This window comes from Oryzias latipes, chromosome 15 (assembly GCF_053564925.1).
Source record: "Oryzias latipes strain Hd-rR chromosome 15, Olatipes_Hd-rR_3.1".
Lineage (NCBI taxonomy): Eukaryota > Metazoa > Chordata > Actinopteri > Beloniformes > Adrianichthyidae > Oryzias > Oryzias latipes.
The window spans coordinates 30,518,401-30,540,337 of NC_136251.1; the positions used below are offsets into that span (position 1 = coordinate 30,518,401).

At 38.6% G+C, this 21,937-nt stretch overlaps 1 protein-coding gene across 5 annotated transcripts in view; it reads right to left on the reverse strand.

Annotated features, from left to right (window-relative positions):
• The window catches only part of lyst (lysosomal trafficking regulator), a 67,643-nt gene extending 46,738 nt beyond the window's left edge, over nt 1-20,905 (reverse strand). For 4 of the 5 annotated variants that reach the window (XM_023963749.2, XM_078931531.1, XM_023963748.2 and 1 more), the window contains exons 1-3: nt 18,584-18,730; nt 7,634-7,725; nt 1,187-1,385 (exon numbers count right to left, since the gene is read on the reverse strand). In XM_023963749.2, the coding sequence (XP_023819517.1) occupies nt 1,187-1,385; nt 7,634-7,725; nt 18,584-18,715 (423 nt within the window). In that variant the 5' untranslated portion in view covers nt 18,716-18,730. Of the gene's footprint in view, nt 1-1,186; nt 1,386-7,633; nt 7,726-18,583; nt 18,731-20,357; nt 20,653-20,738 lie in introns of those variants that run through there. The other variant, XM_078931532.1, reaches the window with a different exon arrangement.
• Nucleotides 20,906-21,937: the final 1,032 nt, after the last annotated feature.

Consider the following 21,937-nt stretch of genomic DNA (forward strand, 5'->3'; position numbering starts at 1 on the left):
AACAACAGAGATGTGTTAGGAACATGATAATGTTCCAGTTGTTAAGAAAAGAATTTAGAAAATACTGGGTTTCATAGAAATGACTTTAGAAACAAGAGCAGCAATCAAAGGAAAACAGTGATGCTGCTCTCAATCTGTCAGCATCTTCATCTACATCAAAACTTTTAGCAAACAAAACTTTTATAAAAGACGCTAGTTGGACTTCAGGAAGTTCTGCTTCAGAAGTATGTAAAGAGCCGTTTCTAGAGATGTATACAACATCACAACATAGATTGCTTTTTCACATTCTGTCTGACTTTTATTTAAATATTTGATTCATTTGGACCAGAAAGCTGAAAAACATCACATATTCAGCTGGTTTGATTTCACACTGCATTCTTGAGAGCAGACAGTTGGAAATCGCTGACAAAGCTCAACAAGAAAAAAAAAAAGGGCTGTGGCTTTTTTTCCTACACAGGGAACAGTTTTTTTTTACTACTTTTAGTCTTTGATCCACATTGTCACAGTACCACGCCATGATTACCTTATAATAGAACCTAGACCTTCATTTTAAGGGCCAGCGATCTCTTTATTAGTTATGATGAGCTTCCATATTTATCCAGTGAGGTAAACTAAGAGTGTATTCAGACCAGAAAAGTCCGTTAATCTGAAACGAGTCCGTTCAGTTTGGTGACGATAGAGTCCTGATCTATGCGTTTGGTCTATATTCAGATCGCCATGCAGCGAACACTTTTGTTCCGAACCAAAGCTTGTGAACCAAATGACGTGACTAAATATCACTTCAGTCATTGGCCAGGAATTATGAGGGAGGGGCAAAGCAACGAGAGAAAGAATAATTGAAGTCCTACACGATGCAATCCTTGTTTTTGTTTGGTCTTTAGCTCACTCATGTCTTTCTTTCTTTTTGTGTTTACGTTTCACTTTTCCGTTTTTAAATCCCATTTCTTTCTGCCAGTTTGGAACAGTTTGGTCACAAGCTCATCTTCTCTGTGAAGACACTCTGAGACGTTCAAAAACTCAAAACGTTAAATGTTTGGCGGGAAAAAATGTATACATTAAGAGACTTATATCCTTTAAGATTCAAAGACTTCCAACACAGTCAGTAAGTTCTGCTTTTAAAAATAAAAGTTTAGTCTAGTTTGGTGGCAAAAACTTGAGTAAAAGAAGATGATTGGCTATTCCTTACCTGATCGATGATTGCATCAAGGGTGCTGAGCAAAAGGTAGCCCCGCCCCCTCACTAGGTATTCCCCAAGTGCCACCATGTGGCTTTCTTCCTCATCCTCCTCTCGAGCCTCCACCCTCTGAGCCACAGCGCTGCACAGCTGATGAACATCCGTCAGGAACTCTCTTGCCAGTGTGTTACTGGCCCCACTCATGTCTGAGCTACAACACAAGCACAAGAAGAAATCATCTTAGATCTTGATCACAACTGGTGGAAGCGGACTGCCTGTGGGTGGAAAATGATCAAAACTGTACGGAATATGCAGGTGCAGGTCGTAGGCCGCTTGGTGACCCGTACAGCCGAAACGCTTAAGTACATTTTTTCTACAGGCATGCTGGTCGGCAGGTCGCAGCGTACACCTGAGCTACGTTCACGCTGCCCACGGAAACGCACGTTCTAAGGAAAAGTCTGTATGTAAACGCATACATGTGCATGTTTCGAGCACTCGCGTTCAAAGCTTTCGCATTCTCTAGTCGCACAGATTTTTAAGACCGTTTTCGGACTCTACATAAAAAACAACAGGTTAAACTTTGACCAATCAGGATTCGGTTTTGGTGGTGACATATGGATGGCATCCTTTTTGATTCACAGAAGTGCCAACTGTTTCAAAATTGATCATGGAGGAGAAATGAATAATTGCGGTTGGTGCCCGGCTAAAATTCTAGTCTTTCAAATATCGCAATAGAGCTGTGAAAGAAAAAGCCTAGAACAAGATTCACCAGATTTCACTTGCTTTGACATTTTGCACCAAACGTTTTCCAACTATAGGTACACGCGCTAGTATCGGGTAGCGACAGTCCAGGTGAACACCATTTGCTAAAAGCACATTCTTAAAGGTAGCATTATACAAAACGCAAGGGTAAGTGAGGGTTAAGCAGGGGAGATGCAGAGGTGTCATAGGGATTTTCACGTTAGTGCTGTTCACGACATAGGTGCACGCCCCTTGCATGCAGTCTGAACGTTAAAAATGACAAGTGTAGTGTGTGGACATCCTACGGGCGTCCTACTGGCATTTACCCATCACCTACACACGTGCAACATTTGCGCACAGTAGGGAGCCAGTACTCGTAACTTACTAACGACTGGAGTGTGGTATAAGGGTCCAGTACGACAGCATCGACTATTGGTCAAATGTTCGTGACATAAGCCTCACGAATTCTTGATGATACACTTACCACAGGCATGATAATGGTATGCTCCTTTTTCAAGACGTCCCCTTAAGAGCCTCAAGGAAACTAACACACCCCTGCGCTCCCCTGAAGATACAGTCGCTCCTCCCTACAGACAACCCACAAACCTGCAGCACCTGAATGGGTGTGTGTGTGTGTGTGTGTGACTGAGGCTTTACAGTAAAACCGATCACACCCATGTGTGCACAATCACAAACAATGCAATGCTGCACGAATGCTACTAAAAGCTTAAAAATTCGTTATGGATCTTCCGTTTAAAGAAACTAATGAGACTTCCACTGAATCCTGTTGGCATCCTTTTTGTGTTGATGTTGTTTGGACAGTCATGACTAATGAAGAGCAAAACACGCTAAAAGAAAACTCACACAGTGTGAGGAACATACAACAGTCAACTCAATTAAAAAAGACCCCACAAAAGGTTCTTGTTAAAAATAAATAAATCCCCAAAGATAAAATAGAAAAAGAAAATGTTGACTGTTTATTTAAAACCAACAAAAGCTGCATATTAAGGAGCATGCCTTCAAGATCAAGTTGAGGCTGCCATGTTTAAGTTTGCATCCACCATACGTTTGCTTGCTGCCTCAATCCAAAACATGCAACTGAAGCTCATCCTGCAACAGATGGACCGACGGAAGATTAGAGGACATGGTTTCAGAAACAAATCCAAATCAAACGTATTCCCCAACTTCATACACATTTGATTTTCAAACACTTTTCTCTCATTCTATCATAAAACTCAGATGCGGAATAAAACCAATGAAATCTACAACCTCCGAACCAAAACAGAGCATGTCGTCTTACCTAACGGTTTTCTCCCAGACATCTCGGCTTAACTTGGAACCAGTTCTGCAAGCTGCATCTGCACACTTCCTCACATGACTCCTGACTGAATTCTCTGTCCCACAGCACAAATTCCATTAAATTGGAATTTCAAATGGAAACTGTCCAGATTCGCAGCAGATCAGCGTATCACATGAAAGCATGTGATGTCACATGGTACGAGGCCTGGTCTTGGGAATACGGCGAGCACCCGCTGCCCCGTGCAAGACCTCCTCCACAGACGCCGCCTTTGTACTCCCCACTACAACCAAAGAGGGCTGTCTTTAATGCAAAAATATCCTAATGGGAAATTGTCTAAACTTCAAACTTAAACACAAGGGGACTTTTCTTTGATCTAAAGCTGATTTCATTCAAACTTTGTACAATCAACCAACTTTTCTTGCCCAATTTTTAGTGGAGAGGTCAGATGTTTTTATGCAGAGAAAAAAAGCCTTTTAATCTAAATATTTTCTTCTGTATTTTATCGTCTTTTGCCAGTTGTGTTTGTGTTTCTCCAAGTTGAGCAGTTTCCACCTTTAATCTTTACAGTTCTCACTCAGAATATCAGCTGGATATTTAAAAAAAAAAAAAAAAAAAAGCTAATTACGTTTACGAATCATACACATAATTCTCACAGTCAACACTCCCTCATAAACTTTTGTCAGGAAACATATCCAAGTCCTTTCTTTAAAATGCCATTTGTTATTCTGATGCTGGCTTTCAGTGAGTCCACAAAGCTTCCGAATAAAAACGGACTGCTATCGTTCTATTGACGGGTTTTGAGGCGCGTGGAGAACCTCGGAGCGCACTAACAGACTACAGGAACACCATGAATGTTCTCACATCTCCTCAGCGGCTAAAGTAAAGATACAAGATGCACCTCTGATAGATGAGAAGGAGCCAATTCTCTACATTATTGATGAAACTGGAAGGGTCAGAATAAGACTGAGACTGCTGCAGAAACGTCTGAGAAGCTTTGAGGGTACGGACTGGGAAATATTTTGGCCATAACTGATGATGAAAACATTTTTTGATGTTTCCTAGTTTAGAATTTTGTTATGCAATTACTGTAAAAGCAGCTAAAGCAGAAAAAAAGAAACAAGCGTGGAACCAGAGTTCGATTTTGTTTTCTTTCATGCCCCATTTTCTGTGGCACAAATGCATGAAAGTATAAGTCGTACAATTATAAAAACAGATTCAACAAAGTACAAGCCATACATTTAAGTCTCTAAAGTCCAAATTTTACAAGCAAAAGTCATGCTTTTTCAAAAATATAATGTTATTTTTAGCTTTTAAAATGTTTTAATAAATCAAAAATTATCTGTTTAGCTTAAGTTGCAGACAATTCAAAGAAACTGGACAGACATCAAACTCATAAAGGATCCAGCTAAATACACTTTCCTTTTACATTTAACTTTATTTTATTAATTTTTCATGAAATTACTACTTTATTTTTAAAAAATGTTTTCTTTTTCAAAACACAACTTTAACTTATAAATCTACAATTTTTTAATTGTGCAATCTTTTTGTTTCTCATAATTTCATTGTCGAAGTTTTGGTTTATTTTAAATAATTTTACAAATTTATTCTTGTAAAATCTTAACATTTTTCTAATAATTGTGCAACTTTGTTCTCATAAAATTTAGACTTTTTTCTCACTATTTTTTAACTTTACTGTCAAAATCTTTTTTTATTATTTCTAACCGAACCACAACTTTATTCATGTAAAAATTTGGCATTTTTTTCTTAATTTCCCAACATTTCCAATAATTTTACAACTTTATTCCCTCAATTATTGCTTTTTTCTCTCCTAATAATTTTACAACTTCATTTATACAACTTCAAATGTGGACTTTTTCTCATAATTATATAGCTTTTTTGTCATAACTTTGCAACATAAACTCATCCTTTTTTTCTCTTATGGTAACTCTTATCCTCCATCATAGCTTCAGATTATTAAATGTGTCTGAATTCCCCCACTACACCATAAAACCCTGAAGAAAACTATCACGAATATCCAGTGACCTACATTTTGTGCTCACTAGTTTTTTTTCCCCAACTATGAAGCCTGGTTTCCGGTTTCAATACTCCAACCGGGGAGAGAATTCGGACAAAGTAGTGGTATGTATTGTTTATAAAGATAAATATTAAGTGAGTAAATTTCGATTTAATCGTCAGCACGTTTAACTTCCTGCTCTGCGATTGTCATCAAGGTTTCAGGCTATTTCTAAACCTTCTCTGCGTCTGTGGTTCAGGTCAGTGCAGTTTGTTTATAAAGCACCGCTTCACGAATGAGGTCGTCTCCAAACTCGACACAAAGAGCAGAAAAATAACATCAGGAGGTTTGATCACGACATTGCAAACATATCAGCACCATGCTGGCAGAATTTCTCACGGCCTGACTGAATCTCATGTATGTTAGTGTAAATGCCAGGAAACATCTTTCCTTCCAAAAACATGTATTGAAAAGTATGTTTTAGTTATTCCAATATGATGAAGAGTTACGCTACAAATAAAAGCTCAATATGAAAGTTTGTACACAAGACAACTTTCCTTTTTCATGCACCAATCGAACTGGTATGTTTGAAAAACAGCAGAAAATGGAACCGATTCTAAAAAACATAATGCAGCAGCAGAAAAGATCTCTGTTCTAGACTTTTGGTCCAAACTTTAAAACGTTTTGCCTTTGATTTCCGTCGTTTGTCACCACTTAACATGAGGACAAACGGAAACACAACAGAGCCAGATTTAATCGAACCCCCCAAACTACGTTTTCATCCTAATAGAATGAAACACACGATAAATCAGATTCAAAGAAAGACAAATAGAAAAAGGAAAATAGTTTTTAATTAAACATTTACTGTAATGTTTAAATCAGTTTTCCTGAAATATTAAAAGCACTGACAATGATAAAGAAAAAAAAGTGGGCGTAAACCTTTGTTGTTTTTTCCTCTCAGACAGTCTCAGCTGATCAATCACTTTAACTATTTTCTCCTGATCGCTTCGGCAGCTTTGACCTAGCTGTCCTTTCATTTCTAGCACAAGACAACGATTAGAGTAAACAGAGATAAACACATTCTTCTGCTATGGATTCAAACATTTCTCCTCTCCCTCCACTCACTTGAAGGATCCCACAGCAGTCAAGTTGTCTGCAGAGGTGACTTTGTTGCACTGGAGTTCGTTTTCTTGGGTTTTTTGTGATGCTAAAGTGTTAGATAAGAGGCGGCGTAGAGCTAGAATGACACAGTTGTGTCTGCAGAATGCATGTCGAATGGAGGCTGAGGAGCAGTGATGCTGTAGAGACAGTGTTTATCTGCTGTGTGTGGTTGTACTACACACGACGAACACACACAGAGGGACTGCAAAGCTAAGACGTCGATCAATGAGGGTGCTTTCAGTGAAAACACAACTGTGATCCCAAACAACACACAGAAACAAAGACTGGTAAAAAAAAAAAAACTTTATGCACAATTAAAGAGGCCTGACAATACAACTTTGATGCTTTGAATGAAGACAAATGTGAAGAAAATGATGTCTCTTAAAACAGCAACAGTGGTGCAGCGCAAACGGTTGTTTGTTGCTGAAAAAGGTTAATACTCTCCAAGCTTTGTTAAGACATTTGATCTATGGTTTTATTTATCGTCTTAACATTTCAATGAGCAAAATCACCTCAACTCTCACCAATGTAAGGTACAGCACTTTTACATACAATCCCCCCCACCCCCCTTTTGGAAGTTTTGGTACGGTCTATTACGGTTTATTAAGTTATGATACTTGGTTGTTTTACACTTTTATGTCATTGTTTTTTATACTTTAATGTCATGGTTTTTATACTATTATGTCATTGTTTTTTATACTGTTACATCATACTTTACTTTACTTTTAGGTCATGGTTTTTTATACGTACTTTTATGTCAGTTTTATATTTTTAGGTCATGGTTTTTATACTATTATGTCATTGTTTTTATACTTTTATATCATTGATTTTTATATTTTTATGAATGTTTTTTTAATCCTTTTATTTGTTTGTGTTTATTGTGGCAAAAGTACGTTGAGTCAGCAAAAAGCCTATTCTTCTATCTATTGTCTATCTACAATTGAAAATATCTATTGATGAAGGATATTTATTTTACAGAATAATAAAAAGGTCACTTGAAATGATTTTTTTTCTTAATTAACAAAAAGTCAACTATCTTCTTGAAATCAGCCAAATTTCCACCATTTAAACATTTTATAGCTTTTTGGAACCACAGATCTCTTAATATGTTGTAATTTACATGGACCTGCATTTCACCCTCGTGTTTCCAGCTTGTGGCGCTGCCGTGATGAACTACCCTACATGAACAGATTTGATCTTTGCTCCAGAGATAAGTCCATGATAGAACGAACGGCGCCCTTACCAGAACCTCAGAGCATCTTTGGAGCTGAGAGTGGGATGATGCTGCACGTAGTGAAAGAGACAGAGGAAACTCTCCAGACTCTGAAGGCTGATCTGGGGGGAAAACAACACAAACAACAGCAGCAAAATCATTATTACAGTGCCAAAGTGTAGAGGAAGTGAAATAAAACCAGTGCTACACAAAGTAATTCCCTTCTCATGTGATGACCTGTTATTACGACACTTTTCTGTTAGAAATGTTAGAACAACACCAAAAATGTCAGTTTTGAAAGTGTTCATTTTGTGAGAAACATTTCTGCTAAGACCACACAAGACTGAACTTTTATTGTAATCTCTGATTGTGACTCGGACTCTACTATTCAGATCTACGTTTTCATTTAATTCAAGTGTTTTGTGCTTTTGAGGAAAACTCGGAGAGAAACTCACAGCCTCTTCTCACAACTTAATGCTGTAATGCATTAGCTGAAGGCGTTTGAATATGTCCACTAAACTGTGCTTTCACAGCAGCAAGATCATTCAATCTCATTGCAAGCAAAAACTTTGGAGGAATATGTTGTAATCCCCCACTGATGATGTATTCTCCAAAACGTATGCAGAAAGGCGTTACAGTGAGGACATCGTGTAGAGTTCCTACATGTAAAGACTTCAGAGTCTACATATTTTTTGGAAAATGGTATTTATGTAAAAATTAAAAAGTGAGAAAATAAAACACCTTCATTCAAATTCCTGGTTTGAATCCTGGCATTGCGTGTCAAACCCGTGGACTGTGAGGCCATGTTGGAGCCAGACGTCATCAGTAAGCCGTGATTGGTCTGAATCAGTTGACGTTTCTATGGCAACCACTCTCTCCAATCAGGAGTGGGCTTGTTGGAAGTCCACACCCCTACCACTTAAAAGCGCGCTACACAAAGGCTGTGTCCAAATTCCCACCCTAACTACTAAAAAACTAGAGTGGGACTATGTAGTGCCCTGGATTTTAAAAGCAACTCAGGCACCACGCTGACTACTTTTTCCTTTTTTTTTTTTTAAACGTCAAATATAACCTCATCGATTTCACAAAGTGAAAAATCTCATTGATATGAGCGTTTTGCAACAATCATTTATGAATCCACATTGTTGTGACGATGAAAACATTGATGGTTTATTTAAACAATACATTGAAATACAATTTTTTCACAGAAATATTTCAAACGCAATGCATTGTGGTCTATATTCACCGATCTAGTGAGCATCTATGCACACTGGTTTTTCGCAGAGACTTCTGGGAAATTTCTAGGGCACTGGATTTTGGAATTGTAGATTCTGACAGCTCTACAGCAGTGTTTTTCAACCGATTTTGAGCCACGGCACACTTTAACCTTGACAAAGACCCCGCGGCACACCAGCATCCAAAAAAAAAAAACTCAGTCTGTATTGATCGACAGCCCCCCCCCCCCCCCGCAATCTCACAGAAAAATCTCTCAGAAATCAGAAATTTAATCCTTTTTTCTAAAGGATGAAATTAAAGTTAAGTTAGAAAATTCATAAACGGTTTGATATGTGTTTGTTGTGGTTTCAAGACGTTTTAGGACGACTCATTGTACGCTAAGACGCTGTCCCTTTAACCCAATGCATCATGGGAGATGTAGTGTGAAAACTGCCGCAAAAGGACAGAAAGATTAGCGTCTCTGAGCTTCAATGTTTTGTTCACTTGTTCCACGGTCTGACACAGGATTCTGTGGAAAGCTACACCGCTAAAGACGAGGTTTGGCTGGTAGTTTTGTTAGAAGTGAGAGACTTTATGAGCTAAATTGGAACAAGGAAGTGAAGACTTTAACCACTTCTGATTGGTCAGACTGATGTGTGATTAAGCCTTCAAGAATGATTGGTGGAGACAGTTAAAGGGGCGGGACTTTGCCGCAAACAGCTTTAGCTGCAGCTAAATCGCGGTACCGTCATTCTTATCAAAATGTCTTTAACTGAATCAAATAAACACAAAGAAAAAATAATTTTATGATCTTTCATATTCCTAACTACTCAGTGTTCTCAGGGCCTGTTTGGATGAACAAAGAGCTGATTTCCTGGAGATGGGAAATGTTTTTAGATCAGTTAATGAGGGGAATTTCCCACGGCACACTTGACCATCTCCCACGCCACACTGGTTGGAAAACACTGCTCTACAGAATGGTGAACGCGCTGTAGAGTGCAATACGTAATGAGCAGAGAAGGATTTCGGACACAGCCATAATCTGTTTTGAACGTTGGACGTGAGGGCCAGCAGGCTCCGCCTACTTATGTTGAGGCATCTGATTGGTCAGTTTATAAATTGAAAAATGTCAATGAGATGTTAAAAAAAGGTATCAGAGCAAAAATGGTTCTTCTGACTGATCGAACAACTGAGTAACTATTTCTCTATAGAAGTCTTTTTTGGTTCTTTGGATCCAGAGGGTACTTCCTGTTTGGAACGTCAGGAAGGACAACTGTGGTTAATACCTTTTTGATGGACGCATGGGTCACTACACCTGTGATCTAATGGCCTTCACGCTCCACAGGACTTTACTCTGCACGTCGGTTAATCTGACACCACTGAAGGGATTCGTTCAGGAAACACCGATGCAGCCGTCCTAAAAAGCCAAAGATTAGGAGCCGCAGAGCAAAAATCCCATCGCAAACACTCTGACCTGCAGAGGAAGCCGCTGCATTCAGACTGAGTCAATAAAACCCGCCCTCAATCCATCGAACCATAAAGAATTAAACACCTAGCTTTCCTGAAACGAAACTAAAGAAAAATGTCTTTTTATGTTTTATGATGTTTTATTAGATTATTATAGCATTTTACTTGTTTAATCTACTATTTTATGCTCTTATATTTTATGATATTTTATCACATATATATTTATTCTTCATTCTTTTTAAGTTTTATGATGTTTTATCACATCATTTTATTTACTTAATCTAGAATTTTTACTCTTGTATTTTATGACATTTTATCATATACATAAATGTTTAATCTAGAATTTTACTTGTATACTTTTCATGATATTTTAACACATATTTTTTTTATTTCAAATTAGACTGAGTGTTTTCTCCCCCTCGGCTGGGGTGTTTGGGTCTATACTGACACCCCTGCCAATAGGAGGACAGGCCTTCTCGTTTCTCTTTATTTTAATTTTTTTTTCTCCCCACTAGTGTTTGTCTTTGTGTATTTTATTGTGCGGGGCTGATTTAATGTATTTTATTGTATTTTATTGCATTTGATTTTGTTTTTACGTACAGCACCTTGAGCTGTCTTTCTTGTCATGAAAGGTGTTATATAAATAAAATTAATTTAGAATTTAGAGAGCTATCTGATCAAACCAAGGAAACGTTGAAGTTTTTAAGATTGTAAATTCTCCAACAATTTAGTCAAGAACAATAAAATAAAGCAGGTCTTAATGGGTTTAAGCTGACATCCATTTATTTAGGATGAACTGAATCAAGAACCTAAACCACGGAATCGAGGGGGTTAGTCAACTGTAGAGTTGATGGTTGAAAACCAAACAAATGTCCTGTTAGTGACTTCCTGTTTCAGGGGTAAACGTCGTCAAACAAACACAGCAAACATTTCCAAGGTAGTCGTTTTAAAATGGGAGGGGTAAACTCTCAGCTCATTCTGGCACAGCACTGTCTGGTTAAACAACCTTCATATTTTAAGAATTTCCTTGTTTACATTGTTTTTTGATGGTTAAAAAAAACAATAAATGTTCCCAACTGAATTCCAACGGATCAATTTTAAGCATCATTTTATGACGTAGGAAAATCTTGACATGAAAACGCAAAAATTTAGTTGTGAGCATTTCTGAACGCTGAATAGCTTTAAAAATGTTTTTAAATATGTAACACAGAACAGAATCTAAACATGAACTTAAAATAAAAAATGTTAAAAAGTCACTTTTTTTTCCTTACAAAAGTGAGGCAACATAAGTGTAAGGTATTCAATAATGAATTATATACGGTATTTGCATTTCCTTTATTTGGAAATGCAATGTCTAATAGAAGAATCGAAACACTTTATAGGTTTAAAAAAGTAATTTTTTCTTCTGTTTTCATCTGTCACCTCTCTGCTGTTTCAAATCCTTTTGCAGTTGGATTTATGAACAGATTTTCATTTCCATCTGACTTTTTTAGGAGACTGAAGCAGAGAAAACCAGAAATGTGGCCCTCGTGACCAGAAGGCTTTATGATGTTATTAACAAGAGACGAGGTTTTAGCCGTTTAACAGCGAAATGGAGACGAAAGCCGTCTAAGAAATCCATCTGATGAAGGGATTACAAACTGTAGAAGAGATAAAGATAATGAATATAGAAAATATAATGACCTTTTTATTTTTATTTTATGAAAATTAAAAGCTTCTTAAATTAAACTTACAGCAAAATAAACTTTCAAATTACAATTTTTTTAAATAAGTCATTAAAGAATAGTGTCACTATTTTATTTTTTTAGTACGACGGAGTTTTAGGGCCAGTTTACAAAAGAATTTTTTTTTTTTATAACGAGAAAGAAAGTCATAACTGTTAAATAACGAGATTTTAAGTCGCAAATTTACTAGAAAAAAATCTTGTAACATTACGATTTTTTTTCTCATTAATTAACAACCTTTCTGATTGTAACTTTACAACTTAAAATCTTGTGATTTTACTTTTTTTTTGTGGCCCTAAAACTCCATGGCAGTAAAGCAACAGGTTAAAAAAACGTTTTAAGGAGTAGAATGTTCATAAAGCTCATAAACTCTGTGGCACAATATTCTGACACACATTGGCTCGTTTACAGCTAGAAAAACTCATTTTTGTGGCTTCCTTTCTGATTGCAGAGACAGACAAATAAAGAAATTCCTGATTTTTCATAAGGAGGGTGCATGTTAACTGCGTGTTAACTCACCAGGGGGGGGGCAAAGAGGGACAGACTTCAACAGCAGAGACTGAAATAGGGATGAGAGCGGGAGGAAGGTGAGGAAGGTGAGGAAGGTCACACCACGTCAGGAGCTGGACTTTCATACACAGAAACAGAAATGGATGGATGAGAAAAGACAGGGACAAAAGTCAAAAGAACAGGAATAAAAAGCTGAAAAAACCCAACTGACCAGCAGATGAGAGCAGAAATAAAGAGGGGAAAGTGAGTGGCAGCACATCCAAGCTACACGGTTGCCTGCACTGGTTGAATAAATAATCCCCTGGCTGGCAGAGGAGCTGTGAACACAGGATATTAAATAAACCACATAAGGTGAGTCTCTTGTTTCTGTGTACTCCTGTTACGCTTGTGCTCCTCAGAGGGGGGGACTTAATGGTTAAGAAAACAGACGTTTTCACAGCCGTAGTTTAGTTTTTTCCCCCTCTAATTCAATATTACCATGACCTCAGCGCACAGCAGCCACCGGGATGCGATAACCCCGAGGCTGTCGGTGCAAACAATTTTTTTCATTTTTTATTTAACCTTTATTTACCCAGGAATTGTCCCATTGAGATTAAGAATCTCCTTTTCAAGGGACTCCTGGCTAGGGGGAAACAATAAATTACATTTACAATAAAAATGTCAACATTAAAAACATAAAATAGATAAAAATGAGAGCTTATGTAAAACAGGTGACTTTCTCCTCCAAATGCAGCTAAGCACAGAAATCTGCTGTTCACTTCGCTCAGTGGATGTATTCCTCTGCGATGACCAGCGAGGAAAACTTTATTTAAAAAAAAAAAAAAAGAAATCACACACAGACTGTCTGAGATGATGAAAAGGCATGGTACAATGAATCATGGGACATCTGGTCATGAGTTTGACAGGTGGTATTCAGGTGGTCTACTGCTTGGCAGCCGTGTGTTCTGAGCCTAAACATGAGGCATCGCTTATGTAATGTTGTTTTGCCATTCAGATCCCCTCTGATCCAATTTGACGTGATGAGCATCATGAGGAGCCCCTAATGCCGCACATTTCCTCACAAACTATGAGTCATACATCCGAGTTGCTTCAAACGCAAAAATAACTTCACGTTGTGCTCAAAGAGTCAAAAAAGCTTCATGTTTGGGTTTTCCGCTGGCATCAGCCCTGAGCTTTTCAAATCAAAAGCTCTTTACCCCCCATTTGGGAAATGAGAGCGTCCTTTTCTTTAGTTCATGACACTGACAGGAAGTACAAGACATTACTAGGTAAGGTTTCAACCACAACCCTCAGCTCTGGCATCCTCCGCCTGTTGCTCTGAGGGCTTTTTTTCACAGACGTCTCACTCGCTAACTTGCTACAGGATGGAAAAAACTGAGCTGCTGCAGCAGCTGAGCTTTGAACAAAAAAAAAAAGACATGAATTATTTATCTAATCGGCCAATCGTGTGGAACGGCCCTGGAGACCAGAGCAAGAGTTCGGCTGAAACTGCAGGAGGAACAATAAATGCAGATGTGAGAGGAAAACTCTGAGGCTCAAAGACAAGTGAAAGAAAACGTTGTCTCCTCAGGTCAATAATATCCTAACATTATAAGTCTACAAAAAAGAATTACTAATAAAAAAACATCTATGATTAATGTGGTTGACTGCATTTTGTGAATTTACGGCCCAAAAATAGCAACAAAACAATGTCTTCTGAGCCAAAACTGGCCTCCAAACAAATGTTTTTCCAATGAAACTGCTGTAATTCCTACATCCTTCTTCCAATTTAGACAAGGTTTTAATCATATCAAATCTGCAAACCTTGTCTCACATGCAGGGGTCTTCAGAGAGGAACGGCCTCTGTGGAAACCAGACACCAACGGTTCACTTTTCACCGGCGTTGGGCTCAGACCTCCATTTTTGGGTCCCGCTTTTTAATTTGTTATCAAGCAAGTAAAAATGAAGACGAAGCTTTCAGTTAGTTTACTCTAAACCTTATGTGACGTCATAAAACGATAGGACATGTGTGTTTGACACTTTTGAAGCAAACGTATGCAAACATTAGGGATGCAATGATTCACTTCCCCCACAATTTAATTCAATGGCGTTTCATAGGATTCTGTTTTGAACCAAGAACTCTGGCTGCCCTTGGGCAAACTAAAGTTTGGAATTTTATTCAACCTTAAAATGTAACTTGCAGAATAACTATGGATATGAAAGAGAAGGTAAAACTAAATTCACAATACTACCTTTTTCACTATGGGGGGGGACTTGCTCTGCACGTATTTTCTGGTCACTTGGTGGGTGCACGTTGTTTTTTTTTTAGTTCACAGTTTTTACGCCTGCAACCTACAAGCCAGAAACTAAGGGATATTATGCAACATCATGACCGGGTGTGAAGAACGAGTGGAGATGATGAATGCAGCTTCAAAACCACACAGAAAAGACGCACAAATGGAAGCATGAGCATTAAGCTTCATGTATTTTACGCTCATGGAGAAATCAATGTGCAAACAGGAAGTAACACCGAGGAGCGAGACAAACTCATGGTCTTTATGCAGCAACATCTGCAAAAGTCAATGAGATTCTATCAGAAGACACGACCGATTCTCCAATCTTCATTCATACTTACAAGCTGAGTCCTGAAGAAATGCAACCCGACAAACGTCAGATGAATCCTGCTGTCATCTGTCTTTAACTGTAAACTGACTTGGACTAAAAGCAACAGGTGAGTCAAGCAGAACCTGGAGAGAAGATGCAGCCGAAGCCCATCTACAAAGAGACTGAAAAAGTGAAGTGCTTCATCGCCTCAACTTTGCGTTTGGAAACATCCTCTTACTTCATACTGAAACTCAACAAAAAGCAGCAAGAGAGCTGCCCCCAAAAAGGCCTTTAACCAAACTGAAAACCAGAGAAAACGGTTGAGCTGTGAAAAGGTTGGCAGCAGAAAGCACAAAAAAAACGAAAGAACCTCTAAAGAATGCAGGAGAGGCTTAACATCAGTAAGACTATTATACTGGAGCCTCATTTAAGCCTTAAAACATAATGTTTTCCTCATGTTTCAAGTCAGTGACTGAAAAAAATCAAACACAAAAATTCTCTTTTACTAATTTTCCTTTGATTCGTCCTAAAACCACAGTGATGCCATCAGTTAGGACAATCCAAACCAGGGAATATTTAAAGACTAACTCAGATTAAATGAAGGTTTTTTGTGTTTTTAACATGTTCTTGTGGCATTTCTCTGATGACAGAGGACATGTATAAAGAAAATTAAGCTACCATCAGGAACTCGCTACACCACCAGGGACTCAAACCCTGCAGGGCCAGACGTGTCCCCCTGCTAAAGCCGGTACATGTGCAGAACCGTCTACAGTCTGCTAGAGAGCATTTGGAGGATCCAGAAGAAGATTGGGAGAATGTCCTATGGTCGGATGAAACCACAATAAACTTTTTAGGAAGAACTCTACTCATCATGTTTGGAGGAGAAAGAATGCTGAGCTGCATCCAAAGAACACCAGACCTACAGTAAAGCATGGGGGTGGAAGTATCATAGTTTGGGGCCGTTTTTCAGCAAAGGGACCAGGACGACTGATCCGTGTAAAGGAAAGAATGAATGGAGCCATGTATGGGCAGATTTGGAGTGAAAACCTCCCTCCATCAGCATTGAAGATGTACCATGGCTGGGTCTTTCAGCATGACAACCATCCCAAACACACGTTGCCCGGGTAACGAAGGAGGGACTTCATAAGGAGCATTTCAAGCTCCTGGAGGGGTCTAGCCAGTCTCCAGATGTCAACATCTGTGTTGCCCAGCGAGAGCCCTAAGTCATCACTGCTCTGGAGGAGATCTACATGGAGGAATGGACCAAAATAGTTTGTGAAAACCTTTTGAAGACTTACAGAAAACGTTTGACTGCTGTCATTGCCAACAAACGGTACATAAAGTATTGAGTTGAACTTTTGCTGTTGACCAAATACTTATTTTCCACCATAATTTACAAATAAATTATTTTTTTTAAATCAGGCAATGTGATTTTCTGGATTATTTCTCATTTTGTCTGTCATGGTTGAGGTTAACCTATGAGGAAAACTACAGGCCTCTCTCCTCTTTTCAGGTAGGAGAACTTGCACAATTGGTGGCCGACTAAACACTCATTTGCCAAACTGTAGATCAGAAGATGATCGGAGTGGGACTTTAAGGTTTGAGCTCAAACAAGCTGTTATTCTTCACTCTTCCTCTAAGAAGGATGCCAGAGTTCACTGGGTCAACTGCAGATAATTGAGGAAGAGCTGAGACGAGTTTGGCGAAACCAAGGATGAAATGTGGCACCACAAACTTCAGAGAGATAACTGCTCAGGAAAAAGGTCCAAGTGACCTCAGTAAACGTCAGAGGAGTTAGTGGACTCACAGCTCCATAATCTCACTTTAAAGGGGCATTTTATGCTGCTTTTACTCTGCTTTGAGCATTGATTTGAGATTATGCTGCTGATGATAATTGTCAAAATTATTAACATTTCTTAAATGATGCTAGAAAACTTGTGTATTGCCCGTTGGAGGATGGTTCACCCAGAACATTCTTTCGTTTGGCTCCAAAAATACTTAAGGAAGAAAGACTCCTTGAGGTCATTTCTGCTTTTTCTTAAGAGAATGTCCTAAAAAGAGGGTAACGCCGAGGTCAGGCGTAGCCACTCAGTAATGAAGGTCTTGTTCATTGTGCTGCGAGGAAGTGACCGAAAATCCCACAGCAAGGTTCAGAAATGTCATTACAGAGGTGAAGCAGGACACGGAGGGCAGGCGTGCAGGAAGACATACGTCTGTTCACATTTGTGATTGTTAGCAAGAAAAGGTGTCCAGAAAGACGCATTCAGCTGATCAATGAGTGAGTAAAAACAAAGGGCATGCCTCTAAAGACAGGATTTCAGAGAAGTCGAACAGAAACCTGCAGTCAAATTCTGCCTTTTCCACATTTCCTCTCAGGTGTGACCAGAAAAAATTATTAAATCTGTACTGTCATAAAACAGTCGCCCTTCTAGATAAAACCCCCCAAAACAAGCAAATAAACAATAATAAATTCTTGTTTTTTTCTTCCCTAAGAACTTTTGCGATCTAAATCTAAAATTTGATCTTTTTTTGGCACAATCAAGACTTCATGGTAGATATTTTATAGTTTTTCGCATCTAAATGGCATCGTGGCGTCATTGCATCTGTTTAAACTCTTTAGATATTTTCCCACTTTAAAATCCTAAATAATTACAATTGAATCTCAGAAAAAAAGGTCCAAAGAGAAGAGAAGTTAGCAGCTTAAACGTAAAACAAACCCAACGTACGCTAAAGAACAACAAAGATGATCCTAAAGATCAGATTTATTCCATTTTAAGAACCGTTTATATCATTTTTTATCAAGATATGATTGAAGTTTTACTGTTTTTTGGTTTAAAAAAAACTTTGTCTGCTTTGTTGAGCCCTTCTTCTGTCAAATGTTTTAAAGTTTGTGTCACTACTTTTTGGAACCCCAACATTAATAAAACAAACTGCCAGAGTAATAAATGTGCTTATCTTCCCTTATTGTCCTCATCACATTCATAAATACACAATCTGGATGAGGTTTTCCTCACTCAAGTGTTTTGAAGCCTCCAGCAGGAACAAGCTGACAGGTTTTATGTGCTTTAAACAAAAAGAAAACATCTTTCCAGGTAGTGCAACATCAGCCATGTGAGAGCTGCAAGCTGTCCCAGGCTGAGTCAGGGGGGAAAAGCTGGCATGTAAACAGAATGAAAAGAGCCAGCCTGCTCACTAAACCATCTCTGTGCGTCATTTCCACACCAATACAGACTCGCTGCAGCGCTAACAGGTTTAGGAGCAAATGCAAAGACATTTAGGAACAAAGGGAGTTACACACAGAGAAGAAAGCTTCTGAACGCTCAGTCATACCAACCAAAGTTTAGAAATACAATTTTATTTCTAAACGTGAAAACAGCCCCATCAACTCTAAAAAAACTATCTTTTTCTTAAAGAACTACGTGTGCTTCAGAAATGCAGACAGTAGATTTTGATGCTTAACATCCTGAATGAGTCTGCTCACCAACAGGTTCTCCTTTCTGATCTTAATCTGAATCTTGTGATCCGGCTGCTGCTGTTTTCCAGACAGGAGGGGGTTGACCGGAGCCGCAGCGGCCTGAGAGACTTCAAAACCACTTTTCCTCCCAAGTCTCATATAACGACGCACAGATTGATGGCTCTTACATAATGTGGATGATAGATAACGTGTTGTTAACACCTGCCGCCACCTCTGCACTGACTCAGCATCAGCGCTGCTGCTGCAACGCACCGCCTATATTTGTAACCGCAAAGGAGGGTCTAAGAGCAGGGGAGTCTAGTTTTGTTTACTTTAGAAAATCAGCTATTGAATTCTATGACTTTATGTCCTTTACGATTCATGTTTATTACACAATCACCGGTATGAAGCCCATTGAGACGACTATTGTTGTAAATGTTGAACTATATAAATAAAATGGAATTAACCAATGCAGTCCTAGTGGGCTTTAAGCAGTCTGCTGCAGAAAGGACCCCCCACCACCACCACCACCACCACCCCACACACACCCCCAAACACCCCCACACACACACACACACACACACACACACACACACACACACACACACCCACACACACACACACACACACACACACACACACACACACACCCACACACACACACACACACACACACACACATACACACTCTGCACAACAGTCCTATCTTTCAAACAGAACAACTGTCGTACTCATAAACCAGCTGTAATGTTGACGTGAGTCTGTATGAAATTTTATCAATTCAATCCCTTTCCATAAAAGCCAACTGGAGCTGTCTGGAAATGACTTATTAAACCCAAAGTACCGTATTTTCCGGACTATAAGTTGCCCTTTTTTTCATAGTTTGGCAAGGGGTGCGACTTATACTCCGCAGCGACTTATAGTCCGGAAAATACGGGTATTGCACATCAAACAACATTTTAGTTAAATTCAGTCCAAATCTTTCCAATAACTGTCTCAAAAGGTATTTCAATAATAATATTCTATATGGTAATGATAATAATCCTAAAACTTAGATAAACAAGAGGAAAAGATTGAGAGAGAAAAGTAAAAGCTACGAGTAATTCTGTTCTTTTTTTGTTCCATTTAAACAAGACCTAGAGCCGCAGATTTAAACTGGAAGCTTTCAGGTTACAGTGTAAACACTGGAGGGTTTGAGCCTTTTTTGGAATCGGAACAGAATCTCTCCGAAACAGGGTGATTTCTGACCAGGCAAACTTTTGGTTTTTAATGTAAGACCAGATTTTTATGGATCTGTGAACCGTTTATGACCATTCTCCCACTTTAATATAGAAGCCACTTTAAACAGCTAGTAATTCCCAAAAATATTTCCTATTTTGGGACACAGATACTAGAACTACCTTCGGTTCTAGTAGGGCTCTAAAATCTGCAAGAAGGAATCACAATTGCAGAACCTGGAGTCAGAACCATGTGGTGCAGACACATAGAACCAGCTCCATGATGAACACTTGGATGTTCTTTAGCCGTGTTTATGATTTAAAAAAAACAAAAAAAAACTTTTTCCCTGCTTTTGTTAGGATGCATCACTTGTATTGTTTCATTTGACAAACTTTTAGTTATCTTATTGTGCTGTAGAAGTGTTTGCATCTCTTCAGTTAACTTTATGAATGAAGGGTGGACAATCAAAAAAGCTGTCTTTCTCTTGAATCTGATTTCCATTTAGCATTTCCCCTCCTAACGTTGCAAATGTGTTTGGATGGTGAGTCTGGCTCACAGGCTGGCAGGAGCATCCTTATCCTACCTGCAGATCCGCTCCCTGCAGTCTACAATCCATGTACTTTTCCCACGCATAGGACAGGTCTGTCTCCAGTGGAAAAGCCATGTCGTCCGATCCTGCAGGTAGGTACTCCAATAATAATAAAATGGACAGTAAGGAAATTAGGAGGTATCGAGATCTCCTTTTGGGCTCTCTAACCCCCCAGGCGGCTGGAAATGCCCCAGACAGCCCGAACCGAGCCCAAAATATTCTCTTGACCCACTCATGGTAGATTCATGGTTCCGTTAGGCTGGTTTTTCCGCTTTTAAAAAACAGGCTCCTGCAGAAAAATAGAGATGCAACGGTTAGCTAAACAACACAGTACAGCTCAGTCAGTCCTGTTTTGACGCCGAACTTTCAACGAACCTTGAACTAAATGTGAGGATTTTCACCCGAACTTCAACCCAAAACTCTGACGAGTCGGACCCACAGGACCGAAACCAAAACAAGGACTCCAACTGGAGGACTAAAGCCAGCTAGCTATGTTGGTTTATGACAGGACCCGCGGTAAGCTAGCAAAACATAGCCACTCTCTTCCGCTTAAAAACTATCCTTTCAAAATAAAGCACGGGGTCTATCCGTTAGTTCCTCAAAAATAGCCTCGATTGGGCTAAAAACACAATCTTCTAATGTACTGCATTAGTATGAACTTTCAAATACTGTTTAGACGGATTACAACGTGTACTCAATAAGTAATTGTTCGGTTACGTTTAAAAAAGGATTTCATCAAAAGCACCAGGAGATTTAAGACGGAACTCAGACCAGCATAATTACTTTTAGCATATCTGCACAACATCAACAATAACTGATAGGTGTTAGATTTATCACAGTACTTTCTATTTAGACTTTCAACCTTTCGAAATACTTTTATTTTGACAGTTTCATTTTACTGATCAATTGTAGGATTAGCTTAACAGCACTGCACGATGCCTTTCAACAAAAATAAATCAAATAAATAACGTAAATATTGTTACATTAATACACATTTATTTAATCTAATACATCTTTCACACAATAGTATAAGTATTTTAGTCGTTTAGGTTTCTCGTTTAAGCCATTGTGTAATGCGCTGCTGGTCAATCAATGCATTGCATCGTGCCGTCGTTCGTACATGTTTGGAAAGGGTCTCGAAACTGCTAAGAAAGGCGGCAAACAAACGAATATTTAAACACTTCAACGGAACACAAAAATCTTTTCAAGGCTACATTAGAATGTGAATATTTTTTTTAATTTACCTGCGTTTTAAGACAAAATAAAAAGCCAGCCAAATACTAGTTTTCGTCCAATCCTTAACACGGGTGTTTTTCCCTCAGTATAGACTACTAGGCAAAATCTGCAAATCTTTTTGTTGTAAATTCTGGATACACTTTAGTTGAAATATTCCGAGTTGTATTTAGATCAGGTAGAAAAACTCAAAGTGAATTCGTGTTAAATTTAATGAGGACACGAAACTGTTTAGAATACATCAATACTTAATGAATAAACGCTAACTGCCTTACAGACAATGAGGAGGGAATAGAAAAACAACACGTCGTTGGACAATTTTTTTCCAATCATTGGAATTT